Below are 22217 nucleotides of genomic sequence, written 5' to 3' on the forward strand. Positions count from 1 at the left end.
CAAGTGTACAGTAACACCAGATGCAGTCTGGACAGTAGATATAACACCAGGACAAAGAAGGAGAGACTCTCTCCACAGCTCAAGAGATGAAGGTACAAATATTTCCCCTCCACAGTCACTCAGTTTCCTTTGGGAGATTCAAGTACTAATCTAAACATTCAATAAACAAATGAAGCCGGGCGGTGGTGGCGCACGCCTTTAATCCCAGCACTCGGGAGGCAGAGGCAGGCGGATCTCTGTGAGTTCGAGACCAGCCTGGTCTACAAGAGCTAGTTCCAGGACAGGCTCCAAAACCACAGAAAAACCCTGTCTCGAAAAACCAAAAAAAAACAAAAAACAAAAAAACAAAAAAAACAAATGAGCAAGCTAACAAATCCAACCTCTAAAAAGTTACAGTAGATTAATGAAACAATGAAGTTGTGCAAATATGAAAAACTATGTACAAACCAAAGTATATTCAGAACAATATGACTCAACAATTTCCTAGAATTGCAGTTATTGGGTAAGGCTCTATGAGGATACTTGAAAATAACATGTTTTTTTTTTTTTTTTTAAATCAATGGGCCAGCAGAAGGTGAGCAAGCCCACCATCTTTTAGCAGGTGCTCATCTCTGTCCTGAGGTGCATTTAGGAACAGCTGAGGTGCATTTAGGTCTTGGCATCCTTCACAATGCTTGAAAATACTCAAGTTCTTCAACTCAAGCTTCTCATTTCACTTGGGCCTACTATCAGTCACTGATATTTTGTGGCCAATACAAGTTTTCAAAATGTTAACTAAGTGATTACTGTAAAATCTACCCATGAAAGGAGTTTGCCACGCCTTCATCCAGAAATACAGATGAGGTGGAGAAGTGCAGGGCCATGTCTCATCTGTCTCAAGGTTTAGACATACAGCACTGTGAAAGCTGTAATCTCAGAGGTGAGAGCTGTGGCTAAAATTCATGGTTCCCTTGCAATGTGTCCCCAGACTAAGAGAAGAACCCAGGTTTCATTTGCAGAGATGGCTTCGTGGCTTACCAGTGCTTGCTATACAGGCATAAGGACCTGAGTTTGAGTTCCCAGTGCCTACATACAGATGCGCATGAGTATTCATACCTATAACCCATCACGGTGGGGTAGAAACAGGGAGCTGAAAGTGACTGTGGTGGTTTGAATAAGAAGTGTGTTCCATAGGCTAGCGAATTTTAACACTTGGTTGTTGTGGGATATCTGCATTGTGACACTCTGAGGCTGTGTTAATAAAGTTAATTTTGAATCAATTGGCAGAGCCAGCTGCTAGCTGACTGGTACTAGCCATAGAGAGGCCAGGAATACAGATACAGATAAAGAAGATGAACAAAAAAGAGGGAGGGAGGGACTTGGACTTTCCATGGGCTCTTTGATCTGGGAAACATGGAGAGGTCAGCTGATCACTCCTCTATTGCTTCTTTAATCAGGTTTTCACTCCGATATTTGACTTCCAAGTTTTCATTGATAATAGAACAATTTTGATAAACACTTCATCTGACACCGCACATGTAGTTGGTTGTTCTTTGGACTGCCAGTTTCCAAATAATACAAAGACTTATTAGTTATGAAGCTTAGGCTTGTTCTCATCTAGCGCTTATACCTTAAATTCTGTTTTTAATCTACATTATGCCATGTGGCTCGTTACCTTTCCTACATACTGTTAGGACCAATTCCCTCCACATCTCGCTGCCTCAGATTCTTCCCAGTGTTCCTCTCTCTCTATGGAAGTTCGGCCTATTTTCTCCTGCCTAGCTACGGGTCATTCAACTCTTTATTAAACTAAATGGAAGGTACCTTGGTGGAGACGTATCATTACAGTGTACAAAAAGATTATCCCACAACACTTGGTCCATAGTTGGTGGGGCCATTCGATGAGGTTATGAAATAGTTATGACATAATCATAAAAATTTTACTTCATGGCCTCTAGCTCAAACTATTGTGTTATACATGGGTTTATTTTGAAATTTATTCAAGATCTTAAATAATAAAAAGACCTAAGTTAACAAATAAAGAAACAAAAACCTCACTATAGACGGCCCACCACAATAGTCCCTTAGTAAAATCTACATGGTATGGAACTGAAGGTGAGCAGTTCTCAGGGGCCTCTGGTCTTCTGTCCCTAAGTTCTCAGGAATAAGGTGAAGGGCTGTCCTTCAGCTAAGTCTAGGCTTTGCTATTTGGAACATGCCAAAATTTACACTGAAGAGAATGTTATTTGTGGAGTACTACAAAAAAGGCACATCCTCTATACACTCCTCTACATACCCCAAGCCTTATCTGTGGGGTATGCTAGGGGCTTGAAGCTTGGTTTGTAAATTGATTCATTATTGTGGCGTGTCATTAGTCAGTGTCACAGGATACCAGGAAACTGCCTTTCAGACTGCCAGTCATCTGCGGAATAGTTGCCTGAGTTGATGAGGAGACCTCACACATGACAGCAGTCACAGAAACCTGTATCACTCAGTGCTATCTTAGCACTTTAGTTGGTGAGATGATAAATTTATTCCTCAGAAAGCAATCTGTTGTTATGCGCCCTCTGGCTATTTTTCTGCTGAGGATGCTGACCTTCAAAGAAAAGCTATAAGAGACTCGGTTGTAATTCCCCTTCACACCTGGCTGTTTCATGCTGTGGTCACAACTCACATAACCAAGCGCCATTCTCCCTTGCAGTTGCTCCTGGGAAGCTCTGAGCCACACCTGACATGGTGATCCTGGTGTCACCTGTTCTGTCCTGTAAGCAGCCTGCATGCTTGCAAACCTCATTCCAGGTCTTAGGTTTCCTTTCCTTTCCTTATTTTATAGATGTTTTCATCTAAAATACTTGCATACCATCCTGATTTCTCTCTTACATTCCTTGTTTAAGACAAAGTAAATTAAGCTAAACCAACAACAAAATTAACTCCAGTTTTACATGGAAAAAAGACAGGATTTTCAATTTTTTCTTGTTTACTGTTTTCTTTTTCAGAGCTAGGGAATTGAACTTGGGCCTCATATGTGCTATAAAACTTATCCACCCACCCACCCACCCACCCATCCATCTATCGATCGATCGATCTATCTATCTATCTACACCCCAGGGGCCTGGAAGTTTTTACTGAGAATTTGAAACGAAATGATGGTAAGATTGTAGACGAGGTCCAAGGAAGTTTACTCTAGCACAGCAAAGGACAATGTTAAGGGAAACTAACGCTACTGAAGAGGCACTATGCAGGGTCAGTCTATACTGATGCACAGAATCCTTTTCTTATCAGAGGATTTGTGTTTAATGAGACATCAGTGATTATCCAAACTCCTACACATGAGATACATAGGTTAAGACAGCAAGCATATTTTTAAGTATTTAAAAGAAAGTTCAAGGGTTTTTATACATAATCCATCATTTACTCAACCAAGTTGACTTGTTTTCCCCCTTATAAACAAATAATTTAGTAATTTAATTCAGTAAGAGCAGTGAAGTGAATACAGATATTTGAAGAACAATAAAATATTAGTTTTATGATCCTTTTTTATTTGCTATAGATTTTATGAGATAGGAAAGAAATTCAAATTTTGGCCCCAGGGTTAATCCCAGTAGCAGAAAACTAATTCATTAAAATTGCAAATTTTATAAGTAAATTAAACATATTTCATATAGACAGAGCAACATCTTGGACATAAGTTATCTATAGTCCTATGCTATTTACTGGAGTTGCCTTGTCTTCAGAATGTATTCATTTAAATATAGCCTACTCAAACTTACTTGACAAATTTTAGCTCTTTTGGGAAGAATTGTGCTTCTGTTAACCCTTTATGCTTCTTTTTACAGTCAGACTGGGGACAGAGCAAGACATCCTGGTTACTGCATGAAGGATGCCTAACACAACCAAGAGTGGGTGCAGAGTGACATACAGAAATTGTACAAAACCAGATAAAACCTGACAGCTGACAAAGATCATCACTGTGAAGACAAAGACACCCAGTAAAAGGAGTATTTAAAAGAGATTTTAAAGAACAAGACTGTACGTCTTCATACATAATCAGGAGAAATCAGTTTGATTTCCAGTTTACGCAGTGAATATCTGGACCATGACAAAGAAAAGAGGGCAAAGCTTGCTGGGAAGGTACAACAGATTAGGTGGGGAGGAGCATTAGAGTACAGATCTGCTCAATTTGAGATGCTTATAACACACTCAGAAATGCCCAGAAGGATCTTGGAAAGAAGAGGATGTGGTTCAGGAGACAAAGATTAACTAGCAGGAATCATCAAAACAAACAGGGTGGAAGCCACAGTTACTAAGGTGATTATGGGAGAATGTGAGAAGGTAGAGATGGAATAGGAGGACCTCCATTGTCAAAGATAAAGAAGCAGGAAAGGAGAGTCATTACAAAGGGTGGCCATAAGACAGGGGGCCCAGTTTGTCTTATAATGCCAGAAGATGGCATTATACTAACTGAGCCCAAGACCAGAGTAATATGAGGAGTGTTAAGCCACACTGTGGTGGAGTGAAGAGGATGAGGCTAGCAAGGTAGAGGCTGCAGAGGTCATTCCATGACAGCATCCCAAAAGCACAGGTCACAAATTGTTTTTAAAAGGCTCTTGGAGAGTAGGGCCATGTTCCAACAAAACCTGGCTTTCTGCTCTAAGGTTCTTTGGATACAGTTCCTCTGTGACATCCTCCACCATCCCCATACAGATAGAACCCAGCACAAACACAGAGAAGTTCTGGAAAGAAGTTCAGCACCGCATCAGGGAAGAGTGCACACTGCTGGAGCCAGTCAGGCAGAGGCTGTAGGCTATGGTCCAGAAATGTTTTCCTCCAGGGAGGGAAACAGAGTCACAAGCAGTATCCCTTCAGAACTCCACCTGGTTCTGCCATGCAGACTTGGCCAGTATTCTGCCACTGAACATGCCCCTCCTCCAGCACATAACTTTCCCAGCTTTGGGTTGCTCTTTGAAAGCATACACATTTATATTTATTCTTTCTCTGATAAGATCTTGTTTCCTATCTGTCCACTTCTTGGTCTCCCACTACAGCTACAATGCAGAAATATTTTTCATTAACACTACTCTTACTCCTCTGCTTGTACTTTGAAATATGGCAATGTAACCAAGCTAATTTATTTTCAATTTATAAAAGTGTACCCTTTGTGATAATATTGCCATAGGGTATTCACACACAATTCAAAACATTTACTTAGGAACTCTTACACCAGAAGAACAGCTGGGAGCAATATCTATTAAAATATCAACTATGAAATGACAGCTTTTATTATGCTTTACCCTCTCAAAAAGGTGAATGGAGAAAGAGCTGTCCAGGGAGGGAAGATCCAAAGTTGAAATGCCCCCGACAACAGTGTACAGGGGCTTGACTCTCTCACAGATGGGCTGTGAGCTTCTAGGAGTGGTTCTATGGTCACTATAGGTCTTAGCTTTGTGAACAAGGCCACGGTAAGGTTAAAAAGTAAAATTAATTAGGAAGTAATGACTGAAGAGTCTAAATTCTGACCTGTACTTTTTAAGGTCAAGGGGTAGAAAGTACAGTCAGTCCTCCATATCTGCAAGGCTCTGTATCCAAAGTTTCTTGTCAGCTGAGTGCTCAGTAACAATCTGCTGAACTAATGAAGGACGACTGGATGGCACTGGGATCAGTGGCTGTGTCTGCCGCCAATCTGTCTCTGAGGAAATACTTGCTCATTTAATTCTGCCTTTTGATTAGTCAAAGGTAAAGATAATTTTAGATGAGATGTTTCTGTTTACAGAAGTGGTATCTGGTAAAACAGGATGATTCTTAGCCACTGGAGGTGGGAGAGAGATAATTACTTAAAGAAAATGGTGGTATGGAGAGACAGAAAAAAGCATAAGAAATCATTAACAAACATCGTAAAGAGTGATGTTTACCATCTATAATCAATTCATAATATAAACAACTGAATAAATCAAGCTAAAGGGAGAATTAAACACACGTCAAAAATTACCCCAGGAACAAAACACTAAAGTATAAGGGTAATACATTAATAGCACTGCATGTGGCAGCAGTCATTTATTAAATAAAACAAATAATTACTGAGAACAGATCAATCAAGTCAATGAGAAATGATGAACATTAACAGGAAGATTAATACCGTCAACACATCTAATGCATAATTATAGAAAGAAAAGTGAGAGAAGGTAGAGAGGGCTGAAGATGACGCTAACACCCAGATCAAAGGGTGGTGAGTGCTCTATCGGACACCCCAGTCAATGTTAACTGCACATACAGAGGTCCCACAAGATTACAGCCAAGCCCTGCAATACTGTGGTCGATTGACATGGTTGCCATGATAATGTCACTGCATTACCACATGCTACTCCCATCATCGTGGTGATGCTGGTATGAACACCCACTGCACTGCCAACAGTATGAAAGTATAGCAATACAATTATCAATAGTGAATCATTCCTATGTCTATTAAGAAGAACAGGACATAGGGGACATGACGGGCATACAGATGGCATCAGCTTTTGGGGTAGTGCCAGTAGTTAAGACACATGTTCCGTCAATAAGGTTCCCTGACAGCAGAGACAATCCTAAACCTAATGCCTCAGAAGCTACAGAGCCTGTCCTGGAACTAGCTCTTGTAGACCAGGCTGGCCTCGAACTCACAAAGATCCGCCTGTCTAGTGCTGGGATTAAAGGCTCTTCACTGTTTTGTCAGTTAATGGCAGAGCATCTATGTCTGTCCTTTTCTTGGGCCTTAACCTGATCCACACTCTAGACCCTCTTTAATGTTCTTATTTTGGTACCTGTGGTAGTTTGAATAAGAATGGCCTTCATAGGCTCATTGATTCGAATGCTTAGGAGGTGTGGCCTTGCTGGAGGACACACGTCCTGTAGGTGAGCTTTGAGGTTTCAAAAGCCAGGCCCAGTCCCTCTCTCTTCTTGCTGCCTGTGGATCAGGATGTAGAACTTTCAGCTACTGCTCTAGCATCATGTCTGTCTGTGTGGTGTCAGGCTCCTTGCCATGATGATAATGGACTGACCCTTTGGAACTCTTTAAGAGGTGCTTTGTTTAAGAACTGCCTTACTCATGGTGTCTCTTCATAGCAATAGAATAGTGAGTGACTAAGACAGCATCCAAATAATCAGAGTCCTAATACTCTCCCAACTATTTACCAAAAATCTGTTTTCTTATTTCCTCTAATTTCTTCTCTACACTACTACAATCAATTCCCATTGATGTCTTTACTTCTAGCTCAGATTCTCTTATCTTGCTGCCCAAAGGAACTTACCTAATCCTCAGATCTGGTTGTCACTTGACAACTTGAAACCACAAAAGGGTGGCTCGGCTGCCTGTTACAAAACCCAGGATCCACAGTGCAGACAACAAGCCCTGGTATGTGTGACCCTTTCTAGCCTTTCAGGTCATCTGTCATCTGAGCTGCAATAGTCTAGTTACCTGAGTTTACGCTGCTCTGCATGCAGCCGATCTGATGCCAATGTCTGGGCGGTCCTTGCGCTAATTCTATACCCTGCACAAGCTTCTATAAGAGCAGGCTACAAGTTACTGACAGAACTTGGGTTGTCAAATCCAAAGCTCTCACCTTTGGAGAGAGCTGTTCAGAGGTTATAACATAACTAGGGTATCTTAAGGAGAGATGGAATTCAGGATAGGAGTGATAACGGATGTGCTAGACCCAGAAGAACTTTCAAAAGTCTGAGGACTAAAGGACATAATATATAAAGAACTTAATATATCACAAATGGCTGCCTTGTGTAGACACCTTTAATCCCAGCACTGGGGAGGCCAAGGCGGGCAGATCTCTGAGTTCTAGGTCAGTCTAGAGAGGGGGTGGGGAATGACAAAGAACATAGGATGTGTGAGCGAGGCTTGCTGGTGCTGGGATGGAACCTGGAGAGGCACCCAGGGTCCATGATATTGAAATGAAGCCTAGGTACAGGTCTTCAAAATTTTTTCAGTAGTCATTACTTTAGGCACCAAAACTTCAAGGTTGTTTAAAAAATTTTCAGTACTGCTTTTTTTTTTTTCATTTTGTTTAGAGACAGAGGATCACGTAACCCAAGCTGGCCTGGAACTTGCTGTATAAACCAGACAGGATTACAGTTGTGCCCCACCATGTCCTGGCTCCACACTGCTCTCTGCTTTGGTTATCTAGCATCAGCTTCGTAACTTTCAGGTTAGCATCTCCAGAGCTTGGTTTTGATTGGCTCATAAAAACAGAATCTCATGAGGTTGTCTACAAGAAATGTGCTAATAAAGACAAAGAGCAGAAAACAGTGTCACATGGAAGTAATCAAAGGACACTCTCAGCGACTGCCATAATGACAGTGTTGGGTTGGGAGAGGAGGAAATGGCTAGTCTTGAATTTCACAGAGTACTGTAGAGGCAGACATATTTGATGCCAAGCAAGCTTTATTTTCATGGGACATGATAATGCTGGCAGGGTTCTCAGGTTTGGGTACATGATATCTGTTGACCACCAGATTTATGTGGAAAACACAAGCGGCGTGAAGCACAGAGTATTCTCTGAGTGCATGTCAGCACACAGTTGCTTGTGCTGAAGCTCAGTTTTAAATTTCTTTTAGGCATCGTCTATCTTTTTCTGTTTACTCCTATGGATTTGGAAAACTTTTGGTGTACCAACTGGCGATTGGCTAAGTCCCTTCCAGAAGGAAGTAAACAAAAGGGTCCTTAAGAGGCCGACTAGGCCAATGACTTAGTTTTGCCGTGAAGAAAACTGAATGCCAGAGGCCGAGGTTACATATGCTGTGAGGGCTGCTCCCTGTGTTTTATACACTGTTGCCAGATGTGCCCTCTAGCGTGACTGACCCTCTGCTGAGACCTAGTCTGTGTTTATTCCACCCATGTTTGCTCTTGAGATAGGACATCTTTTAAAGTGTGGGGAGCACTCCAATATTTACTTCATAGTTCTTGTGTTCCATCAATTGCAATTACTTAGCAGTAGGTATTTACGGAAAATCCACCTGTAGCTGTAGTGTTTATACCCTCTATCCTCTCCGAAGGCAACGTCGTCAAGAGAAACCACATTTCATTTAACCATGTGTGTAGCGGGTATGAGCTCACCAGTACAACCTATGATGTTCTCAAGCTCATAGGACAAGCAGGTTTTCTCAGTAGGATTCTAAAATATGAATTACGGCTGGAGAGGTTTGGTGCATCTGTCCACAGACTGGGGTTGGGCATGGCCTGCCCCCACAAGCCCTTGCAGCTCAATTCCGAGCAGAGGGTGCCCCTAGAACCAGTTCTGTTTCAGGAGTTAGCTGACATCAGGACACCTAGCCCATAGCCTCGCCTAAGGGCACACTGTCCACAATGTCGGAAATGACAAAAAGTGAAGAACTGCTTGTGAAATAATCCCAACACTTGGGAAACAACTGTAAATAAGTAACCCAGGAAAGAAAAATGAGCTGCTTTCATCAGATTCTTGTTTTCAGGAGAATGCTTTAAACTCTGAGGATTCAGGTAATTAATAAGAAGACACCACATGTCAGAAAACCCCGGAGGGCGCTTCAGAAATGGTGGGTCAAAGTTTCAAAGAAGCAGAAGCTGAGAAGCTGGGGGGCTCTGAGGCGGAGAACTTCCTAACAAGTAAGTATACAGGACTCATTCACAAGCAGGGGAATGGGCCAGGCATGGGGAAAAATGGGCTTAAACATGTAAACGAGTTTTATTGCATGAAAGTGAGGTACACGGCACCTCATTAACATGTGTAATTTTTGTGTATTTATGTATAACTTAAGTTTAAGCTATAAATTTCCTTTTTGAAGGACTTATGCTCTTGTCCTGTTGGTGTTATAGGTCCTAGAGTCTAGAACCTGGAGGGAAGATCTCAATCGGGCGAGGCAGGATAAACTGCCATTTTAGTTTCTGAAGGTTTAGCGACTCCTTTTACCTTTTAACACCCCTTGTATGTGTATCCCTCTCCTTCATTGTCTAACTCAGTGGTTCTCAACCTTCCTAACGCTGTGACCTTTTAATACAGTTCCTCAGGTTGCGGTGACAACCATAAAATGATCTCTGCTGCGACTTCATAACTGTAATATCTGTGTTTTCCAATGGTCTTAAAAGGGTCATTTGCCCTGACAGGGGGTCGCGACCCACAGGCTGAGAAACTCCGCTCTAATTAGTCACTATCTGGTAATTAAAACACCGATGTAAATGAAAGGGGTTGGGGTTAGAGCAAGCAGGCAGCTTTGTGGTCACGTGGTCCCGAGCGACCGCTTCCACTCGTATTCTCAAGGCAAGTTTCATGTATGGCACATGCTCGCTTGTCCTAACTTTTCTCACGCCCATCGTTTCGTACCGCAGAAACAAGACACTGACCTAAGGTCCTAAAGCACTAACTTGGGTGTCAGTCAGCTCAGGGAAGATGGCCCAGGCCTTGAAGGGCAAGCCCTTGGCTCCCCGCCTGCCGGGCTCTGAGGTCACACCTGGGGTGGACAGTTGCACGTGGGGGTCAGGACAGCGGATCCTGTCACCAACGCAAGCTGTGAGCGTCTGTACAGACCTGGGCATCCCATTCCCGGCCATCCCCCCCACCCCCGGGTCACCTGTAATTGTAGGCGCTGAAATGCTTGCTCTCTCTCAGCATCGCCCGGTACAGATCTAACACTTGTGCGCGGCTGGAGGCTGCCATGTTGGAAACAAACAAAAAACTTAACACCAAAACCAAAAAGTCCTTCTTCGAGGAGGTCCCGACTTTAACCGAAGCCAAATGCCAAACGATGCAAATAGCACGCTGGAAAGTAGAAGCAACGGCTCGGCCTGGCTCGAGGCCTCGGGGGGAGTCCCACGCGCGCGAGGAGGCGGCGCAGGCAGGGCGGCGGGCAGCTAAGGGGAGGCGCCCGCGAGGCTCCGCGCTCCTCACAGGCGGTTGCGGCGGCCGGAGGCTAGGCCGTCCAGCCCCAGGCACACTCCTCGGGAGGACGAGCACGGGCTCGATCTCGGCAGCTCGCAGCCTCCACAGCCTGCAGTCTACTGCACCGTCCGGGGGCGTGGCCGAGACCCTGGCGTCTTCGGACACCACGCCCCCTACACCTGCCCAGGCCCGGTTGCCCGGGTTACGTAGCTCGCGCCGCTGCCCCGCCCCTATCCAGTCAGGCTGTCTTCAGCGCCGCCTGATCCGCTGTGCGAGACTGCGAGGGTGAGTTCGCTCTGCCTTGGCCTGGTCCGCAGCCTGAGGTCATAGGTGGCATCTTGGCTGGCGGACGCAGCTCCGGTGGTGCGGACTGGGTTAGATAGCGACTTCATGGGGCACCGGCTTCTCTCTGGGCGAGGGGCGCAGGGACCTCGGGCCCGGGCCTCTTCCCGTCAAGATGGCGGCGCCCAGCGCGCACTGTGGCTGCTAAGAGAGAGGTGAAGCGCAGTGGCTGAGAAGCGAGTGTGTGGTCGCGTTGCTGACTTCGAAACGCCCGCCCGCCCACCGTCTTCGTTTCCCGGCGAACGCTGGGTGAGTGCAGCCCTTGCTGCCGCGCAGAGATGCCAGGTCGCCGACTGTTGTCCCTTGGTTGGCTGTAACTTTCTCCCGTTTCCGGGATATTCATCGAGGGTCTGGACTTTTTGTTTTTGGAGACGTGGGCTCATTTTGTGGCCCAGGCTGTCCTCGAGCACTTAGTCGAAGCCTTCCGAGTAGTGCTGGAATTATAGGCGTGGCACACCATGCGGCGATTCTTGTCTTTCGGCTTATAAATGCACACTTCTGTAGCGTGCAAAAACCAAAAACGCTGAAAGTCTGTTCTTTGGATGTCATGATTAATTAGGGAGCCCTTAGGATTTAGGGATTTCTGAAGCATCATTTCAGACCCAAGGCAAAAATTTTTCTCTTGAGGGTCCCCTCCCCGCCTCAGAATTCAGCTTTTATGGACCATCTTTCTAAAGTAATAAAGTTTTTGCTCTGGTCCTTGATCTTAGGGTTCTGCGAAGAGAAGCCTCTGCTAGTTCTGGTTACTGTGTTTGGAAAGCACTGATACTAGTTTTTGAATCTGGCTTTATATAAAGACGTTGCCAGGAGCCCATCCTTTCATCTTCCCGGTCCCTAAACACAGTAAAGAATAATTTCAAACGATAAGACTAAGATTACATTAACACACGTTCTCATCTGTTTTTGTGTATCTAGTTTTGAAACGATGTGTGCTCTGTGCGAAGCAACTTGTATTTTCAGGACCATTAAGGCGGAAAATTCTTTAGTGTGCTTGCAACCTGTTGTGCTTGAATCTAAATAAAAAAACCTACCAGTTATGATATAGTTGCAATTACAAGTATTGGCGATAATAGTGCTTTTATAAAAATACTTTTAAGCTCCCTGTCTGATTCCCCGCAATCAAAATAAGCTTTTAAATTTTAATTTAAATTTTTTTCATTGTTTCAAAGCTCTAAGATTGTATTTTTTAAAAGCTTTACAGAATTTAAAAATAAATGAGAATGTTTTGATGTAAAGCAAAACAAAAAACAAAACAAACAAACAAAAAAAAACCCGATAGGATCCCAAAAAGCCAGTACATGCAGTAGAGATAAATCCCAATGCTACTGACAGTGGCCCCTCGGTCGGCCCCAGGCAAAGAACTGTCAACCACATTCAGAGGGACTAGTTTGGTCCTATGCTTGTTCCTTCCCAGTCCAGCTGGAGTTGGTGAGCTCCCATTATCTCAGGTAGACTGCTTCAGTGATGAACCCATCATGGTCTTGACCTCTTTGCTCATATTCTCATTCCTTCTACTCTTCAACTGGACCTTGGAAGCTCACTCTAGTGCTCCGATGTGGGTCTCTGTCTCTGTATCTTTTTTATTAATTTTTATTAAGCTCTACATTTTTCTCTGTTCCCCTCCCTCCTCTCCCCTTCAAACCCCCCACCAAGGTCCCCATGCTCCCATTAATTTAAATTTTTAGTAAACATACTTGCCTCACTTTGCTCCCTTGCTGTTTAGTCAGGTCTTTGCCTCAGTCTTCATGAGATCCATTAATACGTTGAGTTTTTCTTTTGTAATTTCTTAAATGACTGACGACCATAAGGTAGGTTTTCATGTTGTTACAGAGTAAGAGCAGAGTTGTGTTCTCTTGAGGTAATAAACTGTTGATTGCTATTGATATAAAAACATAGGGCGCTAGGAAAAACTACACATTGCAAGTTGTAGATATACAGAATTACCAGAATGAGAAGGTAAAGTGTTTAAATTGTTTTGACTTGTCAAAAAAGAGTGGGGAATACATTTTGGCTATATTTTACTTTCATCTTAAAAGTCAAGTTAGAATAATTACTGTGTGCAGCTTATATCTGATTACAAGGGAATTAGTTAACCAATGTCTACAAAAATGGAAACTTCTAAATGTCTTATCTTTGTTATGATCAAATACAGCTTACACAATTTGCAGAGTTAAAATAGTTTGTTTAGTAGATCTGCCAGTTCAAGGAATGGCTGAGATTAGGAAATTGATAGCTTCTTAGTGTTAAGTCAAATTTTTCAAAGGCTGTGGAATTATCTTGGGTACCACCAGTGGACACATTGATCACAGTAATTAAACATTATTCAAGAGGTCATATTACCAATTAAATAACTTGCACCAAAGTTGACTAGTTGACTTTGTTGCTTCCAATGGCATTTCAATGCCGTTTCCATTTTCTGTAAATGCTTTCACACTGCTAGAGTTCTAGAACCTACTTTGGTTTAGGCGCTGCCTGATTCTCATGGCATTTTCTTTTTCTTTGATCAAATAAACTACTAAAGTTATTGCTGTAACATAATTAACATTTGTTAATGCTATTCCAAGTCTTTATAAATATACTTTATTTTGTGAATTCTCATTTTGCTGGTTATCATTGTTTTGAAGGACTAATTAAAAAAAACAATTTCCCAAACTAAATCTTTGTTTTTGCTTATTTTCACTTAAGAATTGACCTTTTAAATGCAATGACCCTACTGAGATGGTAGGTAGAATTGGCCCAGAGACTGAGACTGGATCTTGCTCATGTGTTCTTTCATTCTGTTTTACAACAGTGTTTTGCTAGATAATAACTATCAAAATTTGTGTACCTATCTACTGTCATTAGCCCTCAAAATACAAACATTTTCTTTAATACCTAGTTATAAATACCATAATACTTGTCAGTAAATATTCTTGCCAGTAAATAATCCATGATGACTGTTTCTTACTTTAAGCTATTCCTCTTGATGAAGTGCCTGTGCAGGTTTTAAAGGAAAACCTTTCTTTCCCTTAGAAGTTCCAATGTGTTGTCTGTGGTCCCCTTTTTAATGCTCTCCTGTTGCACAGGGCATGTGTTTGTCCTGGCCACCCAGAACCAAAATAACCACACAGAAACTATATTAATTAAAACACTGCTTGGCCCATTAGCTCTGGCTTCTTATGGTTAACACGTACATCTTAATTTAACCCATTTTTATTAATCTGTACATCACCACAAGGTCGTGGCCTACCAGCAAAGTTTCAGCACGTCTATCTCCGGCGATGGCTCCATGGCATCTCTCTCTCCGCCTTCCTTCTTCCAGCATTCAGTCCAGTTTTCTCCGTCTACCTTAGTTCTGCCCTTCCAACAGGCCAAGGCAGTTTTTTTATTCATTAACCAATAAAAGCAACACAGAGAGAAGGACCTCACACACCATTTCCTCTTTTCTGTTTGAATAAAAAGGAAGGCTTTAACTTTAACATAGTAAAATTACATATAACAAAACATATATCAAGCAAGAATTACAGTTACAATATTTATTATCTACTTTATCTCTTATCATAACTAAAGAAAACTGTATTTTTACTATCTACTCTTTAACTTCATCAAAGACTCCAGAAGGATATAATATTACCTAAGTAAACATGAAGTACACTGTAAGCAACTTCGAAAACTCTAGAATTGACAGAGACATCTTGCTACCTGGACAGTCACCCAAAGTTCTTCCGTAACGTTGGGGCATCCATCTTCAGCCCACAGGCCCATAGTATCCAGCAGACTTTTCCAAGAAGCAGGAAATTTCAAAAACAGTTCCATCTTTATTGGCAGTTTGCCAGTCTTTTTTTTTTTTTTTTTTTGGTATCCTGCAGAATGCCAACCTGGACGAACCATCTCACCTTTAGGCAAGTTCAGCAGTTATTTCTCTGTGGGTCCTGCATTTCCAGTTAATCAGTTCAGGCAAGAGCAGTTTCTTGCCCAAATAGCTAAGGAGACTCTTTGATGCCCATATTCCTCTCGAATAATTGCTGCTGCCAGGAGCAGACGTGTCTCATTGTTATGAAAAGTCCTAAGTTATTAAAACATTTTAAAAGACATATTTTGAAGGTCTCTGAAAGATTTGAAGAATACCTATCTAACTGAAATATATCTCTATACATCTAGAAAATCTAACATGACTACAAACTGGATTATTATAGATGATTATCTACTAAGTTATATTTTTTAGTTATATATTACATTTTTAAATGAGCTGTACAAACACAATACCTTAATCAAGATCGGAAATACATATACATATAACAAAATTGACCTTAATTTTGTATCAATAAACCAAGATCCATACCAATGCAGATTATTTATATCTGTATCATAGCCCCTTTTAAATGTAAATAAACATATATATATATATATATATATATATATACAATATTTGGGAATATGGGCATAGTTTCTCCAATTTGCTTCCTGCTGTTTTTTGGGTGAAGTATTTTCTTTGTGGGGGTGTTTACAGAAACCTTTTAGGGGGTCGTGTTCCATCAAACCATATTGGTTTGGAAGCAATCCACAGGTTCTCATCTTCTGTGGAAACAAAAGAACTTCTTTTCCAAAGTAGCATATCCTTAAACTCAAATTTTGGAATCAAGATACCTGTATGTTGGCTTCACTTAGCAGTCCATAAAATGAAATGTTTCTCTGTTCTTAGCTCCTTCACAGTCAAAAAATTCAAAGAAGGCACAATAATATACATAATCCAGACTCTCTGAATATTCTTTCTTTACATGACTTATTTTTCTTTACTCTTTTTAATCTATGACTACCTGTACTTAAAGACTTTACTCTTTTTTTTAAAGCATTACCTTTATGACTCTATCCTTTTTTTTTCTCTTTCCATCCTACGTACATTTATCCAATACTATGACTCATTTGGATTTGTCTTTAGTGCATATCTGCAATTCTTTAGTGTCTTGAAGAGCTTTTACGATGGAAAGCAGCTTGATTGCAACTGCTCTTGATGCTGGCTCCACCTCTCTCCACTTTTAAAATGGTGGAGACTCTGGGGCCTCCAGGTAGGAACCATGCTCAGCACTTTAACTCTGAGAATGAGCGTGTAGCACACAAACCCTTTTTATCTGAGTAAAGGCTAAATCTGTCATGGAGAGCACAGCAAAGCCTGGAAATATCTCTGTGTAGGTGGTGGGAATCTGCTATGCTCTCCTGCCTGTACAAGCCTAGTAGACCATGTGCATGGTCTCAGCTGCTTTTCTCCTTACCTGGAGTGGGCACTGGCCCCACAAGTGCCATTGAAATGCTCCATAGTCAGAGTTTGCACTGGAAGCACAGCCCAGGAAGCCGTGTTTTAAAACTGTGTGGCTTTTTTTTTATATATTTTTATTTTTGCTATGTCTGAATCAGAAAAACCTGTCTTAAAGGAGCTGTGGTATGCCACCAGTAAACAGCAAGAAGCTGTGTTAAATTCTGTGTTTTTGTGTCTAGAATTAAGCTCTTTCAGGTTTTTAAGTGGATTTAGCCTCACGTTGGGTGCCAATTTGTTGCAGGGGGCACTTGTTCATCCCAGCTGCCCAGAACCAAAATAACCACACAGAAATTATATTAATTAAAACATGGCTTGGCCTATTAGTTTTAGCTTCATATTGGCTAAGTCTTACAGATTAATTTAACCCATTTCTATTAATCTGTATATTACCATGAGGTTGTGGCCTACCAGCAAAGTTTCAGCATGTCTATCTCCAGTGACAGATCCATGGCGTCTCTCTCTCCACCTTCCTTCTCCCAGCATTTAGTCCCGTTTTCCCTGCCTATCTAAGTTCTGCCCTATCAACAGGCCAAGCAGTTTTTTTATTTATTAACCAATAAAAGCAACACATAGACCTCCCACACCACTCTCCCTTTGAGACCTGATCATGGCAACCTTGGCCTTCTAATAAAGCTCATTTCTGAAGGGTAGTTTTATGTCACCCCCTTTCCTGATCCAACTTCTATTCTGGAATATTACTTTAACTATGCCTTTGTTTAATCATGTAAATATGTGTTGCTGTTTTACCTTGCCTGCCTGATTGGGCTAATAAAAGCTGAATATATTCAATAGCTAGGCAGTAGAGGAATGGGTGGGACTTGGGGGCAGAGAGAAGAAGTAGGAGGAGGAATCTTGGCTTGAGAGAGGGAGGAGAGAGAATTAGGAAGAAAGAGAGGGATATCTGAGGCTATCCAGGCAACAGTTATCAAGACACAGAGTAGAACAAACACAATGAAAGAAAGGTAAAGAGTCCCTAGGCAAAACATAAGTGAAGAGAAACAGGTTAACTTAAGTGGTGAGAGCTAGTGGCACAAGTATAAGATTAGTCATTCACAAGTCTCTATGTCATGATTTGGGAGCTGATTGGTTGCCCAAAAGAAAGCTTGCTACAAACTGCAGCCATGCTTTTTTCTAACATTGAAGTGTAGCTAGATTTTTGTGATCCATTCTCTTCAGTTGTTTGTTTGGTCTTGGCATTCAGTCTTGTTATCTTGGACTTTATTTACTATTGTGGAATATGGTTATCCTCAAACTTGTGAGGATCCTCCTGTCTCTGCCCACATGTGCTAGAATTGCAGCTGTGCACCACCACACCTAGTCAGCAAAGACCTGCGGGAAGACGACGTCGTAGAAGGCAGCTGGAACACGAGTGTGAGTGTGGGAAGTTTGACACTGGTTCCTGAGGAAGGCATGGAAGGAGGGTGGGCACAATTTATGTATAAACCTTTCTGTGATTTGGAATAGCTGAAAGTGGAAATAGGGTAACTCTGCCACGCTACAGAAGTGGTTAGCCCTGTACCAGCTTTATTTTAGCTATATTTTCCCCTTCTGCACTAAGTCGTTTCTTCTCCTGTGTACCAACAAGTAGAATGTGACAGTTGACCTAGTGGAGTGGAGTTCATTAATAAGGTACTGGCGACTTGTTCTATCCTGAAGGGGCCTCAGAGTTAGCATAGAACATACCCAGATACTATATTCTCAACACAAAGAAGATTTTCTTACCATGGGAGGGCTGCAAACAGGGTTGAGGGGTGGGAGGTGGGGGTGGTTGCCTCTGAATCTGGCAGAGACAGCAGCAGGTGTTTTTAAGGAGAAAAGGGTGAGTCTGTGCTAGGGTGAGTTGGTAAGTCCTGATTGGACATAGTAATCAATGTAGCCAAATAATAAATTTTGATTGTTAGACCTTGATGTTTTGATAGTTGATCTTGGTGTTCAGCCTCAGGGATGAGTCAGGCATAGGAAGTAGCCAGATAAGAGAACTGACCCTAGTGGCTTGCTTTAGGAATGGAATCTAGTGGGTTAGCAAGAGTGAGGGAAGGTGGAAGGGAAGACCTGCTGGCACCATGTTTGCCACTCCTGGGCCTGTTAAGAGCCCTTTGTGGTCCCAAGACTTCAAATTCTGTACTGCAGGAGTTCTGCAAGCCTCCTTCTTTATCTGTATATTTAGCAGGAAGCTGACTAGACTGCTTCTTGTAGTGACTTTGTTACACCCAGATCGTGGGGTCCCCCCAGAAACCACCACGGAGTCTTCATTTGTATGTAAAGAGCCTCTACTCAAGCTTAAGCTTGGACTCTCCGTCTGTCCGACCCTGTAGTAGCAGTGGTTGTTGGTTCCCGGCTGCCCTGCTAGCTTAGACCTGAGCTTTTTAGGTTTTTATGTGGATATAGTTACCCACGTTGGTGTGCCAATTTGTTGGAGGAGGGCTGCTTTTTCATCCGGGCCACCCAGAACCAAAATAATCGCACAGAAACTATTATTTGAATCACTGCTTGGCCCATTAGCTCTAGCTTTTTAATGGCTAATTCTTACATATTAATTTAACCCAACTCCATTATTTTGTGTATTGTCACGTGGCAGTGGCTTACCAGCAAAGTTTTGTTATGTCTGACTATGGGGGCAGCTCCATGGCTTTTCCCTGACTCCACCCTCTTGTCTCCCAGCATTTATCCTAGCATTCCCTGCCTACTTAAGTTCTGCCTTGCTGTAGGTCCAAAACAGTTTCTTTATTCATTAATGGTAATCACAGCACTCAGAGGGGACTCTCACATCACGACACAGTGGTTGAGAGCAGAGTAGGGGTAAGGTTTTTGGTTGTAGTGGAGGTTGGGGTGAGGGGATTTCTAGAGTTCAGGATCCTGATTGGCTGACATTTGTCTAGAGGGCTTGGCAAAAGGAGAATAAATGAGTCCTGGGCTCAGGGACGTCTGGTGTTCTTATCTAATCTTATCTAAATGGTTGAAGTGTTAGGTTCTTCCTTTAGAAGTTGCCTCTCCCTGGGTGGTGTCAGCTTATGGATCCCCCCCCCCCCCAACCTGGTGCTACCTGCACTGGCAGCTGCATGGCCTGGGTCCCATGTATGTCCAGGCTGCCCTGGGGTCCACATCTTAGGGCTACAGATATTGTTTCTGGGGATTTATGGTTTGAAAGCATTTGTATGTAATTGTGATATTGGTTAGAAAGCACAAAGGGTTGCCAAGGAAGTGCTGGCTATGTGATGTTGCGTCATGTCCATCCTTGATGCCTATACTATTGTACAGACTGCATTCCCTGGAAACTGGATATTGTTAGGGTGGGGAAACTCTGAACCCTGATAATTAGGGCCTTTAAGGTGGTAGTAATGTTTGGGTGGCTGGGGAGAATTCAGATTTCAGCTGAGCCTTGAGGGCAGAGGATTTGGATATGTGGGTATGGCAGTTTCTTCTTAGAGGAGATAAATGTCAAACCTTTAGTATGAGGCTAGAGTGCATATAACTATATAATTATAGCTTAGGAAACTGTTGGGGAATTGATTTTTTCCAGAGCTGAGGGTAAGGGGACCCAGTGGGAAGACACTAGATGAGCTGGATCTTCATGTGATCTCAGCCCAATTAGTTCATGAGCTGAGGGGGACACTTTTCCCTCTAAGGAAAGGAAATCTGAGTGAGCAGATGGTTTAGCCAGGATCAGGCAGTTGGAAAATGTGCTGTAATGTCCATTGGCTGAGAATTTATTTTGTCTAGCGATACTGCTTGCTACCTTACTTCATGCAGATGGTCTTCTTGTGCCAGCTTAAGGAATTTGGAATTGAATTGATTTCGCTTTTCTAAAGAAAAATTGTTTGCATTTATTATTTGTGTGTTTGATCCTAGCTCATCAGGCTTGGCAGCAGGCTCTTTTACCTAGTTAGCTATCTTGCCAGCTCTGATTAGTTTTTTTTTTTTTTGAATAATGGTAAATTCTAGTCACATTTGAATTTCAGCTTAGTAGGATCTTATACTTGTAAAGTTAACTCCTCCATAAAGGAAATTCTGTAAGTATTGAGACTCTGAAGTGTTGATTCGTATGTTTGTCTTTTATGATATATTTACATTTCAAAGAGAAAAGATTATTCCCTTAAGTCTCTCTGAATGTGTGTGTGTGTGTGTGTGTGTGTGTGACACATTTCTGTAGAGCATCTTTTATAAATAAATGTAAGGAAATCTATAAATAAATTTAAGGAAATCTGTCCTGTCCTCTTTAGTTTTTAGGTTTTCTGACTTATGGGTAGCAATAATGAAATTGCCAGTCAGTTGTGCAGGATTCTTATTTTTTAACCAAATAATTTCCTCCTCTGGAAGGAAACCGTATTTCCTTGCCCAAAGTGACCATCAACATGGGGATTCTTTGACAGTGGTAATCATCTATTACAGATTACTGCCATCTTTTATTAATATGTATGAAGAATAACTATTATGTTTTTGTATTGCTTGTATTTGAGAATTATTCATTAATTAAACTATGATAAAATAGTTACTAATTATTTGGTTTATTTTCTCTTGTTTGAACCTTGCTAGGTAGTTTACCAGTATTCCATTTTAGTAATTTTTTTTTTTTGGTTTTTTTGAGACAGGGTTTCTCTGTAGCTTTGGAGCCTGTCCTGGAACTCCCTTTGTAGACCAGGCTGGCCTCGAACTCACAGAGATCCGCCTGCCTCTGCCTCCCGAGTGCTGGGATTAAAGGCGTGCGCCACCACTGCCCGGCTCTGTTTTAGTAATTTTTTAAAGGATAAATTTGAAGTTGTGATTGGCTCTTTTGAATGAGGTCTAAGAGTTGTCACTTCCTGTTTGTGTCTATTAGTTGGTTGTTTTCAGAAAACACTTGACATAGTAATGCTGACTTTGATGATAGTTCAGGGCCTTAATGTACTTAGTTTGCTGCATTGTTTCTACTACTGTGGATCAAACCCAGGGACCTGGGTAGTCAAGGCAAATGCTCTACCACTGAGCAATACCTTTAACCTGTAGGTCTGTGATATTATAATAACTGATTTCTCAGTAGGATAATGTGTTTTTGAAATTATACTGGAGACTATTTAACCAGGGAGTCTATATGTAGAGTTCATAATGTCTTTGCCATCACAGAGAATATTTCTATGTGATTTAATATTTCATAACTTATTAAGCAAGACATTTGTTTACTGAGCACAATGGAAACAATTTAGCTTGGTAAACGTGTTATGTGTGTGCACTTGTTAGCTTAAATTAACTAATAACGTTTAAGAGTAATAAGTCTGTCTGCCTTTGTGAAATGCATTACAGTAATATGGGCAGACAGCAGTACAGACTTAGCATTAGTTAATGAGGATAACCTTATTGGGAAAATTAGCTTCATAATAATCCTTAGAGGAAAGTAAGTTAAGAAGTAGTGCTATTGGAGAAAGGTTAGCATACAGAACGCTGTCTTCCTAAAATTTTTGAGACATGGTTTCTCTGCGTCAGCTTTCTATTACTGAAACAGTATGCATGAAACAATTAGATTATAATAAGAAGGAAGTTTAGTTTGCATTGTAGTTTTGGAGATTTTAGTCATGACTGAATGAGTTTGCTTTCTGGAGGCATATCATGGTGTGAGTATTTTAAAATTACTACTGCTGTGATGAAACACTGTGGCCGAAGCAACTTGGGAAAGAAAGGGTTAATTTGACTTATGCTTCCAAATCACTGTTCATCATTGAAGGAAACCAGGGTCAGAAGTC

At 41.8% G+C, this 22217-nt stretch overlaps 2 protein-coding genes across 6 annotated transcripts in view; one reads left to right on the forward strand and one right to left on the reverse strand.

Moving 5' to 3' along the window:
• Lyrm4 (LYR motif containing 4) overlaps positions 1-11028 on the reverse strand; it is a 91893-nt gene extending 80865 nt beyond the window's left edge. Inside the window, exon 1 of the mRNA XM_057788171.1 lies at positions 10561-11028. Coding sequence (XP_057644154.1) covers positions 10561-10646 — 86 coding nt within the window. The 5' untranslated portion in view covers positions 10647-11028. The remainder of the gene's footprint in view (positions 1-10560) is intronic.
• Positions 9310-22217, forward strand: part of Fars2 (phenylalanyl-tRNA synthetase 2, mitochondrial) — a 389947-nt gene continuing 377039 nt past the window's right edge. The window contains exon 1 of one of the 5 annotated variants that reach the window (XM_057788169.1): positions 9310-9598. The gene's annotated coding sequence lies outside the window, so the exon portion shown is untranslated. Of the gene's footprint in view, positions 9599-11036; positions 11154-11196; positions 11460-22217 lie in introns of those variants that run through there. The other 4 variants (XM_057788168.1, XM_057788167.1, XM_057788166.1 and 1 more) reach the window with 4 other exon arrangements.

The sequence above is a fragment of the Chionomys nivalis genome, chromosome 13 (assembly GCF_950005125.1).
Source record: "Chionomys nivalis chromosome 13, mChiNiv1.1, whole genome shotgun sequence".
In the NCBI taxonomy this organism is placed as follows: domain Eukaryota; kingdom Metazoa; phylum Chordata; class Mammalia; order Rodentia; family Cricetidae; genus Chionomys; species Chionomys nivalis.